General features: G+C 44.0%; 1 protein-coding gene across 1 annotated transcript; it reads right to left on the bottom strand.

Moving 5' to 3' along the window:
* Window positions 1-4,070: 4,070 nt before the first annotated feature.
* FASTKD2 (FAST kinase domains 2) lies at window positions 4,071-21,862 on the bottom strand. Its single transcript, XM_079978430.1, has 12 exons — window positions 21,806-21,862; window positions 19,627-20,449; window positions 18,741-18,844; window positions 17,116-17,224; window positions 14,363-14,486; window positions 13,380-13,519; window positions 11,814-11,986; window positions 10,421-10,584; window positions 8,047-8,268; window positions 6,908-6,986; window positions 5,670-5,784; window positions 4,071-4,263 (listed from the first exon to the last, which is right to left on the bottom strand). The coding sequence occupies exons 2-12, from the start codon at window positions 20,347-20,349 to the stop codon at window positions 4,165-4,167; spliced, it is 2,052 nt and encodes a 683-aa protein (XP_079834556.1). The 5' UTR covers window positions 20,350-20,449; window positions 21,806-21,862; the 3' UTR covers window positions 4,071-4,164.
* Between the last annotated feature and the right edge of the window lie 82 nt (window positions 21,863-21,944).

Raw genomic sequence — 21,944 nt, 5'->3', positions numbered from 1 at the left:
ATGAGAGTGGACACATTCCCATGGCAAATGGGGTGCTGCTCCACAAACTTCAATCTGCCCTCAGTCTCCACCCATTGACTTAAATCCAGTGCAATATTGGCTCTGCATGTAATTCAGCAGGGAGTAGGACTTTCCCCTAGCTGTTAAGCTCCACATTATATCCACATTACACCTGAGCTTTCACATGACGTAAAAGCCACTTCTGGAACTATCACGGAATACAGCTTAAGTTGGATACTCATTTCCGTGTTACTTGCATCTAGAGACACACTTCTGTGATTACTGGGCTTGTGGGCTAACTGTGCAGTTGCCTTAAAACTGTGGCTTCTGTTATTTATTTCAGTATTTATATTCTGCCTTCCTATGGAAAATATTTAAGGCAGAAACTCTCTAGTGATCCTGTTTGCAGGAGGGATTATATAGCCAAAAGGAACAGATAGGGCTAATTCATAGACATAAACTACATTTCATATCCTGTACGTGTAACCCATTGGAAAATACGATGGTGGTACTATTGTGCAAACTTCACTCAGTCAGCTCCTGTGCCATTCCATGAATGGAGCATCTTTTCCCCCCAGGGTTCCTAAAAGTGTAGTGTATCTCTCATGTATAGTTGCGGATATGCAGTCTTCAGATCTTACATTTTAAAATGTATTTATAAGAGCATATATGTCAGGGGTTCAGGAGCAGAGGCACAGGGAAGAGAGGAGATGGAGAGCGAAGGGGAAGAATCTGAGGGGAGCGTAGGAGAAGAGGACAGTGAACCGAGGGATTCCATGAGCCTCTCCAGCGAATCGGAAGATTCACAGAAGGGGGCGCCAGTGGCCAGGGGTAGGGGGTTCCCAAGGGGAACGCCCCAGGAGCAAGGGGGCAGCAGGGACTCCCAGAGCAGTAGTTGGAAATCAGGACCAGCTTCCCCACCAGAGCAGAGTGGGGGGGAAGAGTCCCAAGGATCGGGGCCAGTGCATTCCCCACCAGGGAGAGAAGATAAGGCAGGGCTGACCACACCTCCATCGGAGAGTCAGACAACGGAGGGGAGGTCAGATCCGGCCAGTATCCCGGAAGAGGGAAGCAGTGACAGAAGTAGTATAACGGTCAGGAGGAAGGTCACTGGGTTGGCACGAGAGGCAAGTTCAAATGTACAGGAGCGCGGGACAGCAGAGAATGAGGATTGGGAACCGGATCCTAAAGCCCGCCGGAGGGAGGGGGAGGAGCTAAGCGACTCAGCGTCGGAAGAGTCCAGAAAGGGCAATGCCCCAGCGGGCAGGAGGACCCAGAGGAGGAGAGAGCAGCGTAAGAGGTGGAGCAGGGCTAGGATCTTAAACTGGTGTCATAGGGGAGGAGACTCAGACGGGACTTCGCCGATCTAGGGTTTAAGACGTAGGGCTGCACGCTGTGGCTTTGAAATGGAAACTGAACTTCAATAAAGACTTTTGTACATTACTACAGCCTAGCGTTGGTCCTCTGTGAGCTGGGACCTAGAGGCAGCTCTGACAATATATAAAACCAATTATTCACGGCAGCATAGATGAAAACCATTAAGTCATAAAATACCAAATGAACCAATTTAAAATGCGTGGCGAAACAAAAAACATTTTCAGTAGGTAACGGAATATTACAGTTGCAGGTGTCTCTCTGATTCCAGTACCAACAGGGCTCCAAAATACTGGTGCCACAATGCTATAAGCCTTTACCTGTATAGAAACTAAATGAACATAAGATAACTGTGGGCCAGTTACAATGAACATGCAGAGTTTGGGGGCAGAGCCTGCCGCTGCAATGCGTCTCTCTCTCTCTCTCTCTCTCTCTCTCTCTCTCTCTCTCTCTCTCACACACACACACACACACACACACACACACAGAGCTGCAAAAACATTCTCATTGTTCACATAAATAATGTGTGACAAGAGCTAAAAGCTTCTTGTGATCAGCTTAGGAATGCTGCCTGATGCCATGCAGGCATGCAAGACTGCAGTTCTATGTGCAATTAAGCATATTTAAAACCAGGTGTGCCTAACCCAACCTACAGTCAAGCTGCTATAGACAGAAATCGACCACTGTGCTGAAATATTTTCTGTATCAGGACTTCTGTACCAAAGTACAGTTAATAGGAATGCATTATTTTCATTTGTTATAATACACATGTGCATTTATTTTATTGCTGAAACCCCTACTAGACTACAAGTATTTACCTAATCCTTTCCCCACACACACACCTGTGTTGAAAAACCAGACTTGTTACTTTGATCATTCAGCAGTAATTCCAACCATAGCAAGGAAACCAGCGTTTCTGTCCCCTATGATCAGAATAACTGGCTAGGGAGGAATCATCCAAAGAAATATCCTGCATATTATCTTGGGTGAACCTGCGTATCACAGCATGAAGATGCATCAAAAGTAGTCTCAGGTAGATATACCTGGGGATGGTAATGAGAAGAATCTGTGGGGTGGTGGGGTTTTTTGGGGGGAGGGAGGATACTGCAGTGCCCAACTTTGAATCTGTCTTTTTTAAAAATGTGGCACAGTTCTTATTATCTTTTTATACCCAATAACCAGCTTTTCAAGCCTTTTAACAATGGATATTAGTGGTGAGCAGATAATATAGCACAAGAGGTTGACAACTTTCAGTTCACAGTAGAATTCAGAAAATGTACTCAAAACCAAGCGTGCCGGGGGGGGGGGCGGTTTGCAGGGTTGTATTTCCCATTTCAATGATCACACAATGAAGTGCACTCAGGATGAATCTGAACGAGATGCCCAATGCAGGGGGTTGGACTAGATGACCCCTGGGCCCCTTCCAGTTCTATGATTCTACGTAATGCTTGCAAACATGACCCTGTGAAGCATCATACATTCCTTTTGGGACCATTTATGGAATCACTTTGGGCAAAGGCTCCCTTCAAACACCACGTGGGAGTCACTGCATACCCAACACCACATCAAAGGGTGGTCGTGTGTGTGCACACACGGGAAACACGTAAGCAGTGCTAATGGGGTTGGGTCTCCCCAGGTGGTTATTGCTGTCCCTTCCACTGGGAACGTGGTGATCAGGCAGGAGAGAGCCATGCTTTCATCCTCTCTTCCAAGCAGCTGTGAGAGTCACATATATGCCCCAGTGGGACTGCAGCCCAGGGAAGCAATTCACAGGTCTTGATGGGTCCCCATGTGCGCTTTCTGGGAACCTACTTCTCTATTTTGGAGTCTTACAGGGCAGCCTGGGATTTAAAAGCAAGTTCTGCCACCAACTGTCCACCTTAAATACTAGGAATGTCAAGCAGCAATATAGTGAGTGTCTCTGAGCATATGCAGAACGCATTCTCACCCAATACAGAGAAGAACCTACTTATCTATTTTGGAGTCCAATTTTATGTAGTCTTACAAAGCAGCCTGGGATTTAAAAGCAAGTTCTGCCACCAATTGCCCACCTTAAATACTAGGAATGTCAAGCAGCAATATAGTGAGTGTCTCTGAGCATATGCAGAACACATTCTCACCCAATACAGAGAATCACATCCAACAGGCCTGCATATAGTAGCAAGGCTTCTCGCCAGACTCGAACCCAGGCACTTCTCTGTTGTGAACTCTTGATGCTCTACTCCAGGCTGCGTCAACCTCAGCCCTCCAGATCTTTTTGGCCTACAACTCCCATGATGCCTAGCTAGCAGGACCAGTGGTCAGGGATGATGGGAACTGTCCTCTCAAAACATCTGGAGGGCCGAGTTTGAGGAAGCCTGCTCTACTCTCAAAGGACCACACCAAAATATCATCATGTTGGACTGGATGAGCCTCAGGGTCTCTTCCAATTCTACGATTCTCTGTGAAGCTAGAGGATTATGTCCTTAAAGTCTCATGTTAGGCAATAAATAAGAATGTACCGTTTCACAGCCAAGTTCTTTCTAAGGATGGAGGCAACTGATGATTAGTTTTATTTATTTGAAATATATTTTCTCCAGTCTTCGCTAAACAGTGAGGACTCAAAAGTGATAAATACTACCAGAGGCAAAGAAATTCATCCTTCCTCAGTCTATAACAAATCTGAGTCAACAGAATTCTAAGGCAAGGACAGGCAATGAGGGAATCTTATTCATTTATTTTCTTAAAATGCAAAAAGAAAAAGAAAAAAAGCAATGTGGTATATTAATTTAAACAGTGATCCTGGATGTTCTAATCAGAAACCAAGTGTGCCTCTGTTGAAAATATTTCTCCCTTTAAGAACTCAACTGCCTCATCTTTCTTCAGTTTCTGGAATTCCTGGTAATGAACCTGAACAGAAAAAAGGAAGAATGAAATCATGTCAGTTTTCATCCAAATTACAAAAGACCTGTACATTTTAGGTGATTTATATAAAGAATAAAGCAGGAATCCTAATCTCCCACCTGGGAGTGGCAGGCCGGAGCCACTGTTGCATCCATAGCCCTGCCATTCACACCAGCCCCATTCTTTTCTTTGCCAGCCCCAGGCTTCATTGCAGAAGCTTTCGCTGGCTATTACCAGCAGCGAAATCACCATCTGCCCACCCATGCCCTTGGCGAGTGCGGCGGAGCTCCTTCACCAGTAGAGCTGAGCTGGGCAGAGGAACCCCACCAGTGTGGTAGAAAAGGGGCTTGGATTGCTCCACAAACAGCATAATTGTCTGCATGTACGCTCATGTTTCCAAAGTTCAAGAATTAATATACACTGGTACCTCGGGTTACATACGCTTCAGGTTACAGACTCCGCTAACCCAGAAATAGTACCCCGGGTTAAGAACTTTGCTTCAGGATGAGAACAGAAATCGTGCTCCGGCGGCGCAGCGGGAGGCCACATTAGCTAAAGTGGTGCTTCAGGTTAAGAACAGTTTCAGGTTAAGTAAGGACCTCCGGAACGAATTAAGTACTTAACCCGAGGTACCACTGTATCAATTAATATATCTATTCAAGCCATGTTCCAAACCAATATAAACACTTTGCCTTCTTATTGTGAAGTTTATGCAAAGCCTGTGAATACAGGGGTTCGGGTATTAAAAATAAAAGTGCTTTTATGCAGAGACACAAATTAATACAGGCAGCTCCTCATTTGCATGCATTCTGTTTGCTCACGACCACACACATACACGGTGTCAAGTACCCAGAAATGGGGAGCACCCTCAAGAGGACGTCCTCTTTGGGCTCCGCAGAGAGTCTCCTCACAAGCCGGAGGGGCAGCAGGGCTTTGTTGAACTGCTCAGCCTCCCTGGCTAACAGCTGACATCCGGGGTAGCGCAGCAGCCTCAGCCGCTTCCCTGACTGTCAGCTGTGCAAATATTAGGGGAAATAAGGACAGAGGCGCTTCGTTGACCAGCTCAGCTGACGTGCTGGGAAGGTTCCCTGTGTGTTAGCTTTCAGACTCAACAAGGCTCTGACTCATGAGACAGTGCCCAGGGCCTGAAGAGGACGCCTGGGCTTGCAGTTAGGGGCAGGAGCCTTCAGGATCTGGGGAGGGTCTCTGCACAAGCTAGAGAGACAGTGGGATTTTCTCAGCAGACACACAGGGTGTTCCCCATTTTATGTGATTTGGTGTATACACACGGGGGCTTGGATTGTCACCCGTACCTTGTTTTGTTTTCAAATTTTTCTTACAGCTTGTTCAGGACTACTAAAATTAACAGAGTTCCAAGTTTTCTGATGGAGCAGCATTTTGGCTTCTCTTACCAGAATCACGCGATAGCCCAGAAGACGGAGGTGTCTCATCCTCATGGCCAACCTCCCTCGGGGATGTTTGGATGCAAAACAGAGCGCAGACGCAGGAGCACACAGCACGGCTATCCTATAACCAAGAGAAGCAGTAATGATGTCTACAATAGTCATGAACTTGGCTGCACTAGTCGGAAGGACACTGCAGCTAACAGTGTACTGAAACAAGGATCATGGGGCAGAAGGCCCGTATGCATGCGTGTTCAGTGACAATTACATTGACGCTTATCATAGAATCATAGAGTTGGAAGAGACCACAAAAGCCATCAATTCCAACCCCCTGCCAAGCAGGAAACACCATCAGAGCACTCCTGACATATGGTTGTCAAGCTTCTGCTTAAAGACCTCCAAAGAAGGAGACTCCACCACACTCCTTGGCAGCAAATTCCACTGTCGAACAGCTCTTACTGTCAGGAAGTTCTTCCTAATGTTTAGGTGGAATCTTCTTTCTTGTAGTTTGGAACCATTGCTCCATGTCCGCTTCTCTGGAGCAGCAGAAAACAACCTTTCTCCCTCCTCTATGTGACATCCTTTTATATATTTGAACATGGCTATCATATCGCCCCTTAACCTCCTCTTCTCCAGGCTAAACATGCCCAGCTCCCTTAGCCGTTCCTCATAAGGCATCGTTTCCAGGCTTTTGACCATTTTGGTTGCCCTCCTCTGGACACGTTCCAGTTTGTCAGTGTCCTTCTTAAACTGTGGTGCCCAGAACTGGACACAGTACTCCAGGTGAGGTCTGACCAGAGCAGAATACAGTGGCACTATTACTTCCCTTGATCTAGATGCTATACTCCTTATAGCTTATTTTCTTTTTAAAAAACACGTCACCACTTCTGACTCGCAAGGCACTCTTGAGACTGTCCAGTGGGGGGTTGTCAAAGCCTCACATTTTTGTTTTAGTTCTCAAATTCCTTGCCACAAACTATCAGGTGAGCAAGTGCCTATGATATAGTTAGTAAATACATTTGTAATACAAATAGGCCAGAAAATAAGGCAAAGTGTTTGTTATAGCTCTCCACTGAAATTATGTTTCCAGCACATTCTGACTAACCTCTTCACTAAAATATATGGACCACCCATGCAAATAAACAAACTTTTCATGTCTTTGAAGATTAAGAAAGCTAAACAGTTGAGGCTGGGAAAAGCCCATGAAATAAAAATGGAAAGAAACCCTGTACTCAAGCTAAATGTACCTTTGAATGTCAGACTTATCCGTCACTTCAGCATTTGGTATCACTATTCCCTTCTCTGCATCCATTAAGATTTCAAAATCTGAAAAAAGGGAAAATATTACATTCTTATAAAATAAATTGTTACAAGATTGCTCTCTATTCAGAAATGTGCAGTAAAAAGAAAATGTGCAAACATTAGTGTTTTAGTAACAGTTATACCAAATATACATTATCAGGGCTATAAATTTTTACAGCCACTAATAAAGGCAACTACAACTCTTGCAGCAGCCTGGAGAAAGGCAGGTTTAAATGGAATAAAAGGGAAATTGCAGATATGAGCCACAATCCAGCACATGCTGGATATTTTCCTCAGACCATGGAGTGGCGTTAATTTGTGCCAGGTGCAACCCAAGCACTTATTTCCAATGCCATGGTTTTATCCAGAAATGAAAGGTGCACAAATGGATAAAAATGGCATCTTGGCATACGCAACGCTAATTTCTCTCACTGCTGAGAAAGGAATCAAAGAACTGTACCGCGGGAAGGGACCCAGAGGGTCATCTAGTCCAACCCCTGCAATGCAGGAATCTCAACAGAACCCACACTCAGGAGGGATTTGGCAGAGGGCAAGAGCTTCCAGATGAGAAGGTACCGTTTCCAGAAAGACCTGAGCCTCAGCTCCTCTCTTTCTGGCCCACTGAAATTAGCAGAAGTAACCATCTCTCCCCACCAGATGACCAGCGTTCATCCTGATTTGCATGCGCAAATGTGGTGGTTAAATTATCTCCGGTCTTTTTTGAGCATTTGTTTTAATCTGTTTGTGGAGAGACGATACCATTCATGCTGATTATCTTGTGGGGTGTTTACTTGTCTTCCCATCAAACATTCATTTCGGGCCACACTTTACATTTCCTGGTCACTTTCTAGATTGCAAGAAGTCAAGATTCTTTGTTAGATTTGTTGTGCTAGGACAACAAACTGCTTTAATCTACTTTAATCATGCAACCGTCGATCACAACAAAGCTCCTACTGGCACGTTTCTGCTCAAGCCAAGTGCCTCATTGTGCTCGTCGTTCCTCTCTTCCCAATTTGCCCTCCACAGTTTTCCGCAAATTGCCATTATTTTATAAAGGCAGTAACCGTAATGCGTTCTCCCATACCTAGAGAGAAACCGTGAATCACTGGTACATTTGCTCGAAACAGACTTTCATCTCCCAACAGTGAAAGCAGAACCTCCTTAACGTCAGGAAAACTAAAAGTAGGGGCTGATGGTAGTTCCTTCACCGATAAGGCTGCTGGCTTAGTGCAACAATTCCTATCGAGTTCTAAACAAGCATTTATGGTATGCAGCATTACTTCATTCTGCTCTATATTCTGGCCATCTGGGGAAAACAAAAGAAACAGCAATATTATTTTCAAACAACCTTAACATACAGTTCTTCTGTAGCAGGAAAAGTCTTGATGAACAGTAGTTTAATATTTTTACATGACTTCACTGAAATAAATCTGTTCTAATGCCCTACAAGATATACAAGTGGCTAGACCGCATGGTGGTATTCATCTAGGTTTTACCAGAGTAGAATCATTGAAATTAAGGGACAGGACTAAGCCAGGGTTGTTAATTTCAATAGGTTCTACTCTGAGTAAAACGTAGGTGAATACCACCCAGAGGCTTTAATTACAAGGAAACTGAGAAGGGAGAGATTTGAGGAAGTCAACCAAGATGTTTAAAAGGTTGGATTTGTGAATAATTAAGTTTGTTGTTATTGTTTATCTGTTTATTGTCCCCCCTTTTTTCTTTTTCTGTTTTTGTGTATCATCTTGCTTTGTGGTTTGTGTTATCACTGTGGAAAATCTAATAAAAAATTATTTTTTTTAAAAAATGAATACCATCCAGAGGCTATAGGATACCTGGTCATCAGGTAGGGAGTGAGCAACTAGCACAGGGGAAGGAGGGGGATACCGCTTTATAAAAGGAGAAGTGGGAGAACTGATTTATTTAAAAATCTTTTTAGACTGCTTATCTATAACAGTATCCAAAACAGCTTGCAAAAATGAACAACCCACCACAAAACAACTCAGTGGCATCAACTGCATAGTTACCACTATTCTACTGCATTTTATCTTGAGGTTTGCATTCTGGGGGAAATAAGTGATGCCTACTTACTGCGGGAATGATGTACAGTGCAAAGAAAAAAGGGGGGGAGGCAGATTTGTGAGCCCAGCTGCAGTGGAGCTGCAGATGGTGGCACCGAGGCAGAAAATAGTTGCAGTAAACACAGGACGAACTGGGATTTAAACAAGCCCCAACTTTATTGATTACAGATGTCAGCAGGTTTTGGCATGGGCACTGGGTGTGTATCCTGACTGCTGGTCGATGTGGCAGGGTTAACCAAGGGTAAGGATCGCCCTATGGCATACACCAAATCAGGGTGACACCCCCCCCCCCAAGATGACCAATGCGGGGTGCTGTGGCCCATCAGCATCCTATTTTCTTGTCTGGACAGAAGCACCTCCCACAGGATCCCTTTAAGGGGATACGCTGATCCCTAAGAGCAGAGTGGGGAGAGCACCCCCTGTCCAATTAAACTAGAGATCGAACCCAATGCCTTATCCCCCACAAAGCTATGACAGTTGCTGTGAGGGAGGCAAAATGCTCAGACAAGCTGTTAGTCTGATGACAGGACCCTACCTGACCCCAAATACAGCGGCTGAGGACTTAATAGCGAAGTCCTACACAGGGCTTGCCGGTGTATCCTTGGGCATAAAGATTGGGAGGGTTGGTTGGGGAATCCAGCAATGACGGAGGCTGAGACCTGGGCATGGCTGGCTTTTATCGCCAGGGACTGGACCAGCAGGAAGAAGTCTTCCCTCTGGTCTGCTCCCAACCGTGCCCCCTAGCTCGCCTGTGATTGGCTGCACCTGTGGGTGAGCTCCAGCAAGCAGCATGGCTGGGGGAGAAGAAAGCGATGTCCTCCCTCGGCTGTCCCAACTCCCTGCACCAGACCACAACCGCCACTTCTCTCCAGCTGATGGTAAGTGTTCTTTGACAAAAAGTTTCTGATTTTTAGCCATCTGATTTTTACCCATGGAAAACTACATTTTGTAGATCACTGAATTCCTGTTTTGTTTATTGAGGCATCTGTCACCCACATTAAATTAGTTAACAATAATGTGGAGGGGGGGGGGTTGTTCCGTTGTGGAAACAAAACTATTGTGCTTTGTTTGAGGCTACCCACAGTGGCAAATCAAGCACCCTAATGCGATAGAATAAAAATGCATTGGAACTTTCCTTGTTTCTTACGTGGGCACAGAGAATAAAACTGCAAAACTAATATACCAAAGCACTATAAGCAGTTGTTTTCTGCTGAAAGCAAAATGAGCATTTAATGCACTTTTATATTATATGACTAATTTAAGGAACTCTAAACACAGTATTGATTTTGCAAACAAATAATACAATTCATACACAATCTAAAGCTGTGGCGTCAGCTTTCATTTGAGGAAGTATATGAGTCAAGAGGAATATCTGACCTGTTGCTACCAGACTGTGGAGGATTTCATCTAGTAGAAGCTGCTTAAGTGCAGATTGGGGGAAGTATCCTAAGATGCAGAACGAATATACAGCTTTCAGTAAGTCCATGTTAGAGATCTTGGGGAGATACTTATCCAAGACACTATTCAGTGCCTCAAGGAACCTTCAAAATGTGAGAAAAAAATGCTGTCAAGCACAAATTCACGATTTAATTAACAATATACTCTGCCTCACTACAGATATAGAGAGCTATGTAATTAATAAATATGACTGGCTGACAAGACACAGATGCTACACACAGACACACAAAGAGTTTTCATCTGACAGATACAAGTTCCCATTTTCTAATGGAAATGCAATTTTCCACTGATTCCAGTGTACAAAGAGCAACTTAGTTTTCACAGCCTGCCCCATCTTATATACTTGTGAGTTTGTTTGCTCTGTACAAGAGTGGGGGCTTCTGTTTTAATATTAACCAGGTCCCAAATTTTGTTTAGGTAGTCAAGTCACCCTAATTGCATCTTTTTACGTGATGTGATAGTCCCATGACAACGTAGACACTTCTAAGAGGCAGACAGTCCTATATGCCTTTAATTTTATGTATCAATCACAGGAAATACAGTTTTGTACACCAGAGGCACCCTCAGCCATTCCTGAACGGCCACTAAAATCCACACAGAGCTGATTCATACGAAGGTTCCATTCCTAGCTGCGATTGATTATAGGCACAGCCAATGGTCTTAGCCCAAAATATCTGGAAGGAAGGCTGGCCTAAGCCATCATGCCAATGTCCATCACATTTGAAGAATTGGATGGGTTACCGTATTTTTCACCCTATAGGGCACACTGGCCCATAGGGCACACCTCGTTTTTGGGGGGGAAATAAATTTTAAAAAAATTATTCCCCCCCCCAGCCCCCAGAACAGGCTGCTATCTGCAAGCCTTGCAAGCCCGGCGGCAACTCCCACCGGGCTCGCAAGGCTTGCAGACATCTGCGCAAAGCACGGGGCGCCCTCCAGAGCGTGCCCCGTGCTTCGGGCTGCTGCCCGCAAGCCTTGTGGACATCTGCGCGAAGCACAGGGCACCCTCCGGAGAGTGCCCTGTGCTTCGGGCTGCAGACTGCTGCCCGCAAGCCTTGCGAGCCCGGCGGGCACTCCCACCGGGCTCCCAAGGCTTGCAGATAGCCTCTCGCTCTCCAGGCTTCAGTGAAAGCCTGCATTCGCCCCATAGGACGCACACACATTTCCCCTTCATTTTTGGAGGGGGAAAAGTGCGTCCTATAGGGCGAAAAATATGGTAATTCTGTGGCATATGATGATATTGCTATCTGGGCTAAATTTCTCCATTAGCTACCATGTAACACAATAATAAACTTTCTAAGCCAGAACCTACTCCTGATTTTGGCTTTTGGGGGTGTGGTTGAGAGAAGAATAGGCTCGCAGAACGGTCACAAGATCCCTCATGCTTAAGCATTCAGGATCAGACGTCACTTTCTCAGCAAACGCATCCATCAGATCAACGGGTCGAAAGCCAACATTCTCAAAGGCAGAAAGAAACAGGACCACCTGAAATCAAAAGAGAAGTCAGCATAATATGCATATATCAAGTGCGCTACTGAGACAACTGGGCTGAAGACTTTACTTAATATAAAACTATATTCAGCTGAAAAAGGTGTAACTGAAACAAATGCACATTCTTGCCCAGCTTATGGCTTCCTTAATTTCCCACCACCTCCTCTGCTGTGCCCCCTATATCTAATTTTAGACACACCCCCTTCATTTTGGAACATCAGATTAAAGATGCAATCCTAATTCCAGTTGGCAGCAGTGCTCACATTGGCCAGGACAGGTTGCGGGGTGGAGCGAGGGGAAAATGTCCCTTTGTCACACCAGCACCCTAGCTGACACAGCAGAGACGCCTGGATTGCGCATGCTGCCCTCGTAAGACGGAACCAGCAGGTCACGTGGTGGCTCAGTCTTGCCTCATGTCAGGGGGATTCCACAGGCTGCTGCTGTCAGCAAGACCACGGGAGGTGGCTTAAGCCCACCTGCCTCTTGGGTGGGAACACTGGGGCACTCCTCACTGGCAGGGCTTTCCTGCTGATGCCAGACCTCCCTCACTAGCAGAAGCAAGCAGATCAAGGGTTGGGATTGCTCTGCAAAACAGCATTGCCAGTAAACACAATCTGGACTAGATTGTTGCAATGAATTGGATTACTGTCAGGCTGCCCTGGTGAATCTGGTGTCAGGGCCTCATTATTCAGAGTTGGATTATTTTAAGATTATCCCAGCAGATATCAGCCATGTTTGCAGGTAACAAAAAAGGTAAAGGTAAAGGGATCCCTGACCATTAGGTCCAGTCGTGACCGACTCTGGGGTTGTGGTGCTCATCTCGCTTTATTGGCCGAGGGAGCTGGCGTACAGCTTCCGGGTCATGTGGCCAGCATGACTAAGCCGCTTCTGGCGAACCAGAGCAGCGCATGGAAACACCGTTTACCTTCCTGCCACCGTTTACCTATTTGTCTACTTGCACTTTGACGTGCTTTCGAACTGCTAGGTTGGCGGGAGCAGGGACCGAGCAACGGGAGCTCACCCCATCACGGGGATTCGAACTGCCAACCTTCTGATCGGCAAGTCCTAGACTCTGTGGTTTAACCCACAGTGCCACCCTCGGCCCTAACAAAAAGCCACAGCTAATGCAAATCAAGGTTTATAAGCTTCTTCGTGGTTAATAAACCATGGTTAAGCTGCTGGGTCAGGTTTGGACAATCCAATAAACCAGTTTAATAAACCATGACTTATCATTACATGTAAATCAAAATGCTGAGAAGTTAACGCTTGAATGAATGCAGTTTGAGAACTACAACTACTGAAGTCTACAGCCAGCTCCATACTGGCATCCATTTTCTATTTAAAATGCCAGAAATGTGCAAATTAATATTGTTATCCCAAAGTTTACCTGCTTTGTGTCCCACATATAGAAGACGGATGCTGCATAATCCGCTATTGCAGAACAAAGCTTGCTGTTGCGGTACAAGAGGTCTTTGCAAGACCTCAAAATATTCAGCAGACGCCGGAAGGGAGTTCCAGGGATATTCTCTGATACACACACAAAAATAAAAATGGAAATTGCACAAACTGCATTGAAGTAACCCTTGAGATGGAAGTATGTATTTCATTTGTTAAAAGAAATGTCACCTAAAATCACAGCAAAACATAAAGGTAATGGAACCAAAGAGCTGCTTAAGATGATAAAAGGGACCAGAGTTAACCCAGGAGTTTTTTTGATATTCCTCCTTTGAACAGCGGAAGCCATGCCATACAACAAACCGTTCTTAAAACATTCCTCGGTTGCAAATTCTGCTTGTCATGTGATAGTGGGGGATGCAGTTACAAAGTAAATTGAGCCCTACCCACCACACACTTGGATGCACAGAATTAGCTGCATAGTTCCTTGGATCCTGGTCCATATTACAGTGGTACCTCGGGTTAAGTACTTAATTTATTCCGCAGGTCCGTTCTTAACCTGAAACTCTTCTTAACCTGAAGCACCACTTTAGCTAATGCGGCCTCCTGCTGCCGCCAAAGCACGATTTGTGTTCTCATCCTGAAGCAAAGTTCTTAACCCAAGGTACTATTTCTGGGTTAGCGGAGTCTGTAACCTGAAGCGTATGTAACCTGAGGTACCACTGTATTTTGGACCAACCCTCTCAAACCATGGCAACTGGACAGATTCAGACATGCTATAATGACATGCAGAGTTGCAGAGAACAGTTTTCCTTTGACTATCCCAAATCGCTGTTTCTCTCTCCTTTTTGTGTTCCTTGGCAGATGGCTCTGCTCTCCATACTTTCTTATTAAACTGTTGTCCTCCTTTAGTTTAAGCAAGATTTTTTTTAAAAAAAATTAAAGACAAAAATTCTTACATTCTTTCTGACTTACCTATTATTTTGTTACTGCAGGCATTCAGGATTGGAACAGAGCGGTAATTCATTTCAGCCAGCAAGGTGAACATGTGCTGAGCATTTGGGACAGTAAGTTGGTCTATGTGATACAAAATCTTGTTCTGAAACAAAACAGATTTGAATGAGACAGAAATATCAATGTCCTAATATGCACAATTTGTATACGATGTCTGTTTGATAATGTGTGGTTTGCTATGCCTAATAAAGGATATTTGATATGAATTTAAAGACCCCTGTAAACGGTTAAAATCATTAGCAGGGATGTAATGACACTTGGAATGTGGAATTGCTTATGATAACTACGGATATTTAATAGATGGATAAGGGTAAAAGATGCAGCAAATTTAATCTTAAACATGGAACCCATGGAGGGAGGGAAGGGGGCCCAAAGATTCAAAAGAACCTTGTATTTTAATGTTTGAAATGGTTAAGTTAAAATGTATAAAATTGTGGAAAAAAACAATAAAAAAAATTATTTTTTATTTTTAATAATTTTTTAATTGCATTTTTCACAAAAAAGAACAAAAAAGCAAATTTTCAGAAACATTACAAAAGAAAAAGAAAACATAGACAAAAAAAGAAGAGAAAAAAGGGAGATTTTAACATAAAAAAACCTCACTTTCCAATTATAACCTTCAAAACCTTATTTTCCTTACTTCCACCCGCCTCCCGATCTTGTATTCTATGTAATAATTAGTTCAGCAAGCTCAATCTTTGTTCATTTTGATTCTTGATCCCTCCCTTTGTGCTCTTATTTAACTCAGTCACTAGAACCCCTTCTTTTCCTTTTCAATGTCCTCAACATTCAAAGATTTTACAGTGTTTTTGTAGATAGACTTTAAACTTCTTCCAGTCCTCTTCCACCTGCTCTTCTCCTTGATCTCGAATTCTGCCGGTCATTTCAGCCAGTTCCATATAGTCTATTACTTGCATCTGCCATTCTTCCAGGGTGGGTAGATCTTGCGTCTTCCAATGCTTTGCAATAAGTACTCTTGCTGCTGCTGTAGCGTACATAAAAAAGGTTCTGTCCTTCTTTGGCACCAATTGGCCGACCATGCCCAGAAGAAAGGCCTCTGGTTTCTTCAAGAAGGTATACTTAAATACCTTTTTCAGTTCATTATATATCATCTCCCAGAAAGCCTTAATCCTTGGGCACGTCCACCAAAGGTGAAAGAATGTCCCTTCAGTTTCTTTACATTTCCAACATTTATTGTCGGGTAAATGGTAGATTTTTGCAAGTTTGACTGGGGTCATGTACCACCTATATATCATTTTCATAATATTCTCTCTTAAGGCATTACATGCCGTGAATTTCATACCGGTGGTCCACAACTTTTCCCAGTCAACAAACATGATATTATGACCAACATCTTGTGCCCATTTTATCATAGCCGATTTTACCATTTCATCCTCAGTATTCCACTTCAACAGCAGATTATACATTCTCGACAGTATCTTAGCATTGGGTTCTAACAATTCTGTTTCCAACTTTGATTTTTCCACCTGGAAACCAATTTTCCTGTCTAAATGATAGGCCTCTCTTACTTGAAAATAATGTAACCAGTCTCGCACCTTGTCCTTAAGTTTCTCATAACTCTGCAATTTCACTTTGTCTCCCTCCTGCTCCAAAATTTCCCAATATTTTGGCCAATTAGATTCCATATTAAGCTTTTTCAGGGCCTTTGCTTCCATAGGTGAAAGCCACCTTGGGGTTTTATTTTCCAATAAATCTTTATATTTCATCCAGACATTAAACAATGCTTTCCTGACAATATGGTTTTTAAATGCTTTATAAATTTTAGCCTTACCGTACCACAAATATGCATGCCACCCAAAAACATTATCATATCCTTCCAAGTCTAAAACGTCCGTGTCTTCAAGAATTTTTTTTTTTAAAAAAAGGAACAGATATCAACAGTGGTACCTCCGGTTAAGTACTTAATTCGTTCCGGAGGTCCGTTCTTAACCTGAAACTGTTCTTAACCTGAAGCACCACTTTAGCTAATGGGACCTCCTGCTGCCGCCGGAGCAAGATTTCTGTTCTCATCCTGAAGCAAAGTTCTTAACCTGAAGCACTATTTCTGGGTTAGCAGAGTCTGTAACCTGAAGCGTATGTAACCTGAAGCATATGTAACCCGAGGTACCACTGTATATCCAATTCCTTATCAGTTTTCCCCTTTCTTTCTACACTGAGAGAGAAAGAATGTGTTGCTTTCTTTCAAAATGGTTGAAAAAGAGCTTCGGGCAATATTGCATTTACTTCTATTGTACAGCTGCAATTACGAGAGTTAATATGATATGAAATAAATGGATTCTTTATATTACATGATACCACTCTCAAAACCCTCAGAGTAATGGAAGCCTTTCCCTCCATTGTTAAAATGTGTTGTGGTCTGCAGGGTGTGGCTGTGTGGGAATCACACTGGGGACTGCTTCTAATACAAGCTTCTAGTCGTAGAATGACTTAAATACCTCTTCCTTTACCTAATGCCGTGCCAGTGGTGTTTTGCTTGTGAAACAGTGTTTCCATTTCCTCTCCCCCCAAAAAATCTTTCCCAGTTGGTCTCCCAACCCTCTGGCATGGGTTTTGAGGATGTAAGCAGGCTGGAAGGGACAGGAGTGGAAGAGGAAGCTCTGTTGCACAGAGGAAGTCCATTATGCAAGCAGAGCTGCAGCAACGGTTATGGCCCTATACCTGGATACACTGAATTAATAACTCCCATTTTTTACCTCCAGTTTTGTCTTAAGCTTGAGTGGTGCATCCTTCCCAAGACCCTTCATCAAGTTTTGCAACATAAGCACATTTGAGATTTTGGAGATTCTCTGCTCCACCAGTAATCTGTTTTTTTGAAAAGAGCAAGGGATTCAATCAGCTTGGAAAAAGAATGTGACATGGGCAGAAGCATACACGACAGTTAACAACAACTTATTTCTACCCTGCCTTTTGCTTGTGACAGGGACTCAAGATGGCTTACAGACAAAATAGTAAAGGTAAAGGCACCCCTGACCATTAGGTCCAGTCGTGACCGACTCTGGGGTTGCGGCGCTCATCTCGCTTTATTGGCCGAGGGAGCCGGCGTACAGCTTCCGGGTCATGTGGCCAGCAGGACTAAGCCGCTTCTGGCGAACTAGAGCAGCACACAGAAACACCATTTACTTTCCCGCCAGAGCGGCACCTATTTATCTACTTGCACTTTGACATGCTTTCGAACTGTTAGGTTGGCGGGAGCAGGGACCGAGCAATGGGAGCTCACCCCATCGCGGGGATTCAAACCGCCGACCTTCTGATCGGCAAGTCCTAGGCAAAATAAAAGCATCTAAAAACATTGGGGTGGGAAATTGCCCAAAGACTATAGAAACTGGGAGAATACGATCTTTCAGATAGCTTAGACCTAAAACATAGAGGGCTTTATAGGTTGTAACCCACACTTTGAATTGTGCCCAGAAAGAATTAGTAGCCAGTGCAACTGTTATAACAAGGGAGTTGTATGCTCCCTGTAACCAGCCCCATTCAACAATCTGGTTGCAGCTCTTTGAGCCAGCTGAAGTTTATGAGCACTTTTCAAAGGCAGCCCTACATAGAGTGCATTACAGTCATCCAAATGGGATTTAGCTAAGGCGTATGTCACCATGACCAAATCAACATCTCAAGGAACGGTCGCAGCCAGAGCATTAGCTTCAACTGTGCAAATGCACTCCTGGCCACCAAAGAGACCTGGAGCATCCATGCTCAGGGCTGAATCCAGGAGCCTGCCCAAAGCGCAAACCTGCGTCTTCAGTGTTACCCCATCCAGCACAGGCTGAATTCCCTGTTCGGCCTTCCAACTGACCAAGGGCACCTCTGTCATGTCTGAATTAAATTTCAATTTGCTCACTCTCATCCAGTCCATTAAGGATGACAGACACAGGCTTAGAACCAAGACAGTTTCCTTGGAAATGCCTTTTAAAAATGGCAGTATATGAATGTGGCATTTTAGATGAATCATTTTGTTTCTGAAACATTAAGAGAGAGAAAACACATTACTGATCTTAAGTGGGGGACTGGTATTGTGCTTGCCTTATCTGTTCCCAGGCATCGCCACCTGATCATATCACACACTGTAAGTTAAAGAAAGAACAGTTATGTAGCTTGGGGTTGCTCCTGGATCCATTACTGTCATTAGAGGCCTAGGTGAGCTCTGTGACGAGGAGGGCACTTCCAAAACTTGCTTGGTATGTCAGCTATGCCCATTTCTGAACAGGGATGCCTTGGCCAGTGTGATCCATATACTGGTGACTTTACAGCAAGGTTTTTGTAATTATTATCAATTACAAGCATGATGCCTATTAGAAGTCAATGTATTGTTTTTCCTTACTGCAATCCAACTTGAAGAGCTTCCACATTCTTGGACTTTTCCATTCCTTGCAAAGTGTTTGCAACAACGGAGAGACACCGGTCATCAAATTCATTGAGACGTTCCTATTCAAAGCACAAGAAAACCCGGTTTTCAGCAATCTTTCACGTAAAGGGAACACGTCTCCTCAGAAGTACGTCTGAGAACTGCAGCCTCAAGGACAGTTATTCATTCCAAATTTTACCATTTAAACAAATATTAAACAAATGCATTTTCAACTCCAGCTTTACCATGACTCAATTACGTCAAATTAACAAAGTGTACTTGTTTGGTGCGATTACTCCTTATTTACTGTTGTGTTCTTCAAACTGTAAGTATGGCAATTCTTACAATGTGGAAATTCCCGTGTGCAAAATGTACATGAAGAAGTTAACAGGAGCCTTCAGCAATACCCTGTCCACCAGGAGGGCTTGCCACGCCTCTGATGGTCTGTGTATCTGGCAAGTTTCTACTGCTATGGGGAAAGAATCACAAACATGCAGTGCCACATCACCACCTTGCATTTTTCACAGGGCTGCTATGCCAACTGCTATGTGGTTCTCTCATTCTCCTATGGTGGAGAACAGAGAACAGAGTTCACAAGACTGTGTGCCTCAGAGGTAACAGATAGAGTTGGAAAAGGAATGAGCGTTAGGGCTGCTCTATGACCTATTTTACCCAATTATGAGAATGTATGTGGGAGAACTTTGAAAACCAAAGTATTCATTATAAAATCATTAGTTTAGCTTGCTAGAGTTTCCCTGCCCATGCCAGATGAATGGCTCCATTGACAAGTCTGGAGCTCAATTCACTACTATATAATCATCCCTTATGTTCAGTGGAAGACTACAGAATTTCTGTGACTTACCTGGCATACTCTCAGCAAGGTCTGAACCAACCGGGTGTTCTGTGGGACACCCAGTTTCACCACAGCTAGCAGGCTGTATGCCAAGTCATCACGCCACATGTATTTGGCCTCCTGCATCACACACTGACAGACCTGGCTAAACTGAGGGTGCTCAAACATCAACTGTCTCTCATAATGTTTCTGATCTTCCGAGAGCTTTTTTGTGAGCGTCCACATAGTGGCAAGACAGTTACTGGCGTACTTTGGAGTGTCTGGAAATTTTGAAGCAAGGTCTAGTACATCACTGGGAGATGTACATTTTTGAAGGTCCTTAAAGAATTGCTGGGGCGTGTTTTCTTCATCCTTTTCTTCCACTGTACTTCTGACTTCCTTTGGGGATCCCAAGAAACCAGATGGAAGCTGGGTGGGTGCAACAGTCATTAGGTCAGGGCCTTGCACATGGTCATCTAAGAGGGCATCAGCAGTTTTCTGTTCATTTGCACTGGTACCGTCTGCATTAATACTTAGGGTACCTTGAGAAAAAAATCTAACAGATGATTGCAGCTGGCAAGGAGATGCATAAGACAGGAGTCGCCTCAGGTAAATACTGTGTGCAGCACTTTTAGGCCCATCAACCCCCAGTGCAAACGCTCTCCTTGTGGTTCGAGAAAAAGCACTCTGTGCATAATGACATGCCTGCAGCTGTCTCACTGTCCTTAGAAAACAATCCAGGTTCTTATTCATTTTGCTCTTTAGTGCTTTATGATGACTTGTTCAAAGAAAACAACTTCATAAAATTCTCAGAACACAAATAAGGCAGTCAGAAGTAGATCATGTAGATTACCTGTTAAATGAATTCAAAATGGTAGTTTCATGAACATAATACACTTGCAATATTACCATCAAATGTACACATACTTGGTGTAGTATGCATATGTGTTTATGTGTGTGTGTGTGTGTGTGTGTGAGAGAGAGAGAGAGAGAGAGAGAGTGTATATGTGGTGGTTTTATATTTTAATTTTCTTCTGTGAACTACCCTGAGACCTCCAGGTATAGGGCAGTACACAAATATATTATTATTATTATCATCATCATCAAAATGACTCTATGAAAAACACAATCACATATTACATGGCTTGATCTTTTCCCAACACAGAGGGGTGCCCTATTGTAGCTCTGATCCAAATGCGGGAGAAAGGAAAACTGGCAGGAAGACTCAACAAACTTGGCACCAGACCAGGCAAGTGAGACATGGACACTCCACTTCCATGTAAACCAAATTCAAAGATTAAGGCCTTCTGGGAAATGATTTATAATGAGATTAAGAAAGTACTTAAATGCACCTTTCATAAAAAACCAGAGGCATTTCTCTTGGGTATGGTCGGCCAGCTGGTGCCGAAGAAGGATAAAAATTTCTTTTTGTACGCTACTACGGCAGCAAGGATTCTTCTAGCAAAATATTGGAAGACACAAGAGCTACCCATGCTGGAGGAATGGCAGGCGAAAGTGATCGACTTTATGGGACTGGCAGAAATGACCGGCAGAATCCGTGACCAAGAGAAAGAGGCTGTGGAGGAAGATTGGAAGAAGTTTAAAATATATCTTAAGAGCTACTATAAAATTGAGGAGTGCTAAAATGTTAAGGGAGAGGAAGATGTAGAATTACAGCGGCACATCTTGTTTGACTTAGGGTGAAATTGAAAAGGAGAATGAATTGTTCAATAATTGTTTAAAAAAAAAAAGGATGCAAAAAGGGGAAGGTATGGGGAAGTCCGAGAAAAGAGGCTTATGAAAATGAGGTTAAGAAATTATGAATTTATGTGTTTGTTTGTATGTTGTTCTTGTTGTGTCTTTTAAAAATTGGAAAACTAATAAAAAATTTATAAAAAAAACAACAAATTCAACATTTTGGGAGCGTAGAAGAAGAGAAAGAGAAGCCTTCGTTGCACCAACCTTGGGCCTCCAGCTGTTTTTGAACTACAATTCCCATCATCCCTGACCACTGGTCTTGCTAGCTAGGGATGATGGGAGTTGTAGTCCAAAAACAGCTGGAGGCCCAAGGTTGGGAAACACTGGACAACACCTTGGTGTAATCCATAAGAGACTCAGGCCACGCGCCTCCGCTCCCCCCCCCCACCCGCCTCTCTCGGAACCGCGAGGGGACGCGGGTCTGGCGCCGCTCTCTCCGCCTCCCCCTCACCTGCCGAGGTCTCCTCACATGGGCGCCGCCATTGCGCCAGCCTGTACACGTGACCCGAGCCGGCGAGTGAAGTGGGCGGGGTGCGACGGGGAGAGAAAGGAAAGGAGCCTCCCTTGAACGTACGGGTGCCCGGAGCGGA

The sequence above is a fragment of the Podarcis cretensis genome (assembly GCF_951804945.1).
Source record: "Podarcis cretensis genome assembly, chromosome: 1".
Classification (NCBI taxonomy): domain Eukaryota; kingdom Metazoa; phylum Chordata; class Lepidosauria; order Squamata; family Lacertidae; genus Podarcis; species Podarcis cretensis.
The sequence above is the reverse complement of the archived record's forward strand: the minus strand, read 5'-3'. Positions and strand labels throughout refer to the sequence as shown.

What these genes read in the sequence shown, in the direction of transcription:
- FASTKD2 (XM_079978430.1), bottom strand. Translation starts at nt 20,349, where the DNA reads ATGAATAAGAACCTGGATTGTTTTCTAAGGACAGTGAGACAGCTGCAG. An exon ending in CCACAGTCTGGTAGCAACAG is followed by an intron (nt 8,269 to 10,420) that starts GTCAGATATTCC and finishes TGTTTTCCCCAG; the next exon opens with ATGGCCAGAATATAGAGCAG. An exon ending in GATTCACGGTTTCTCTCTAG is followed by an intron (nt 6,987 to 8,046) that starts GTATGGGAGAAC and finishes CCCTTTTTTCAG; the next exon opens with ATTTTGAAATCTTAATGGAT.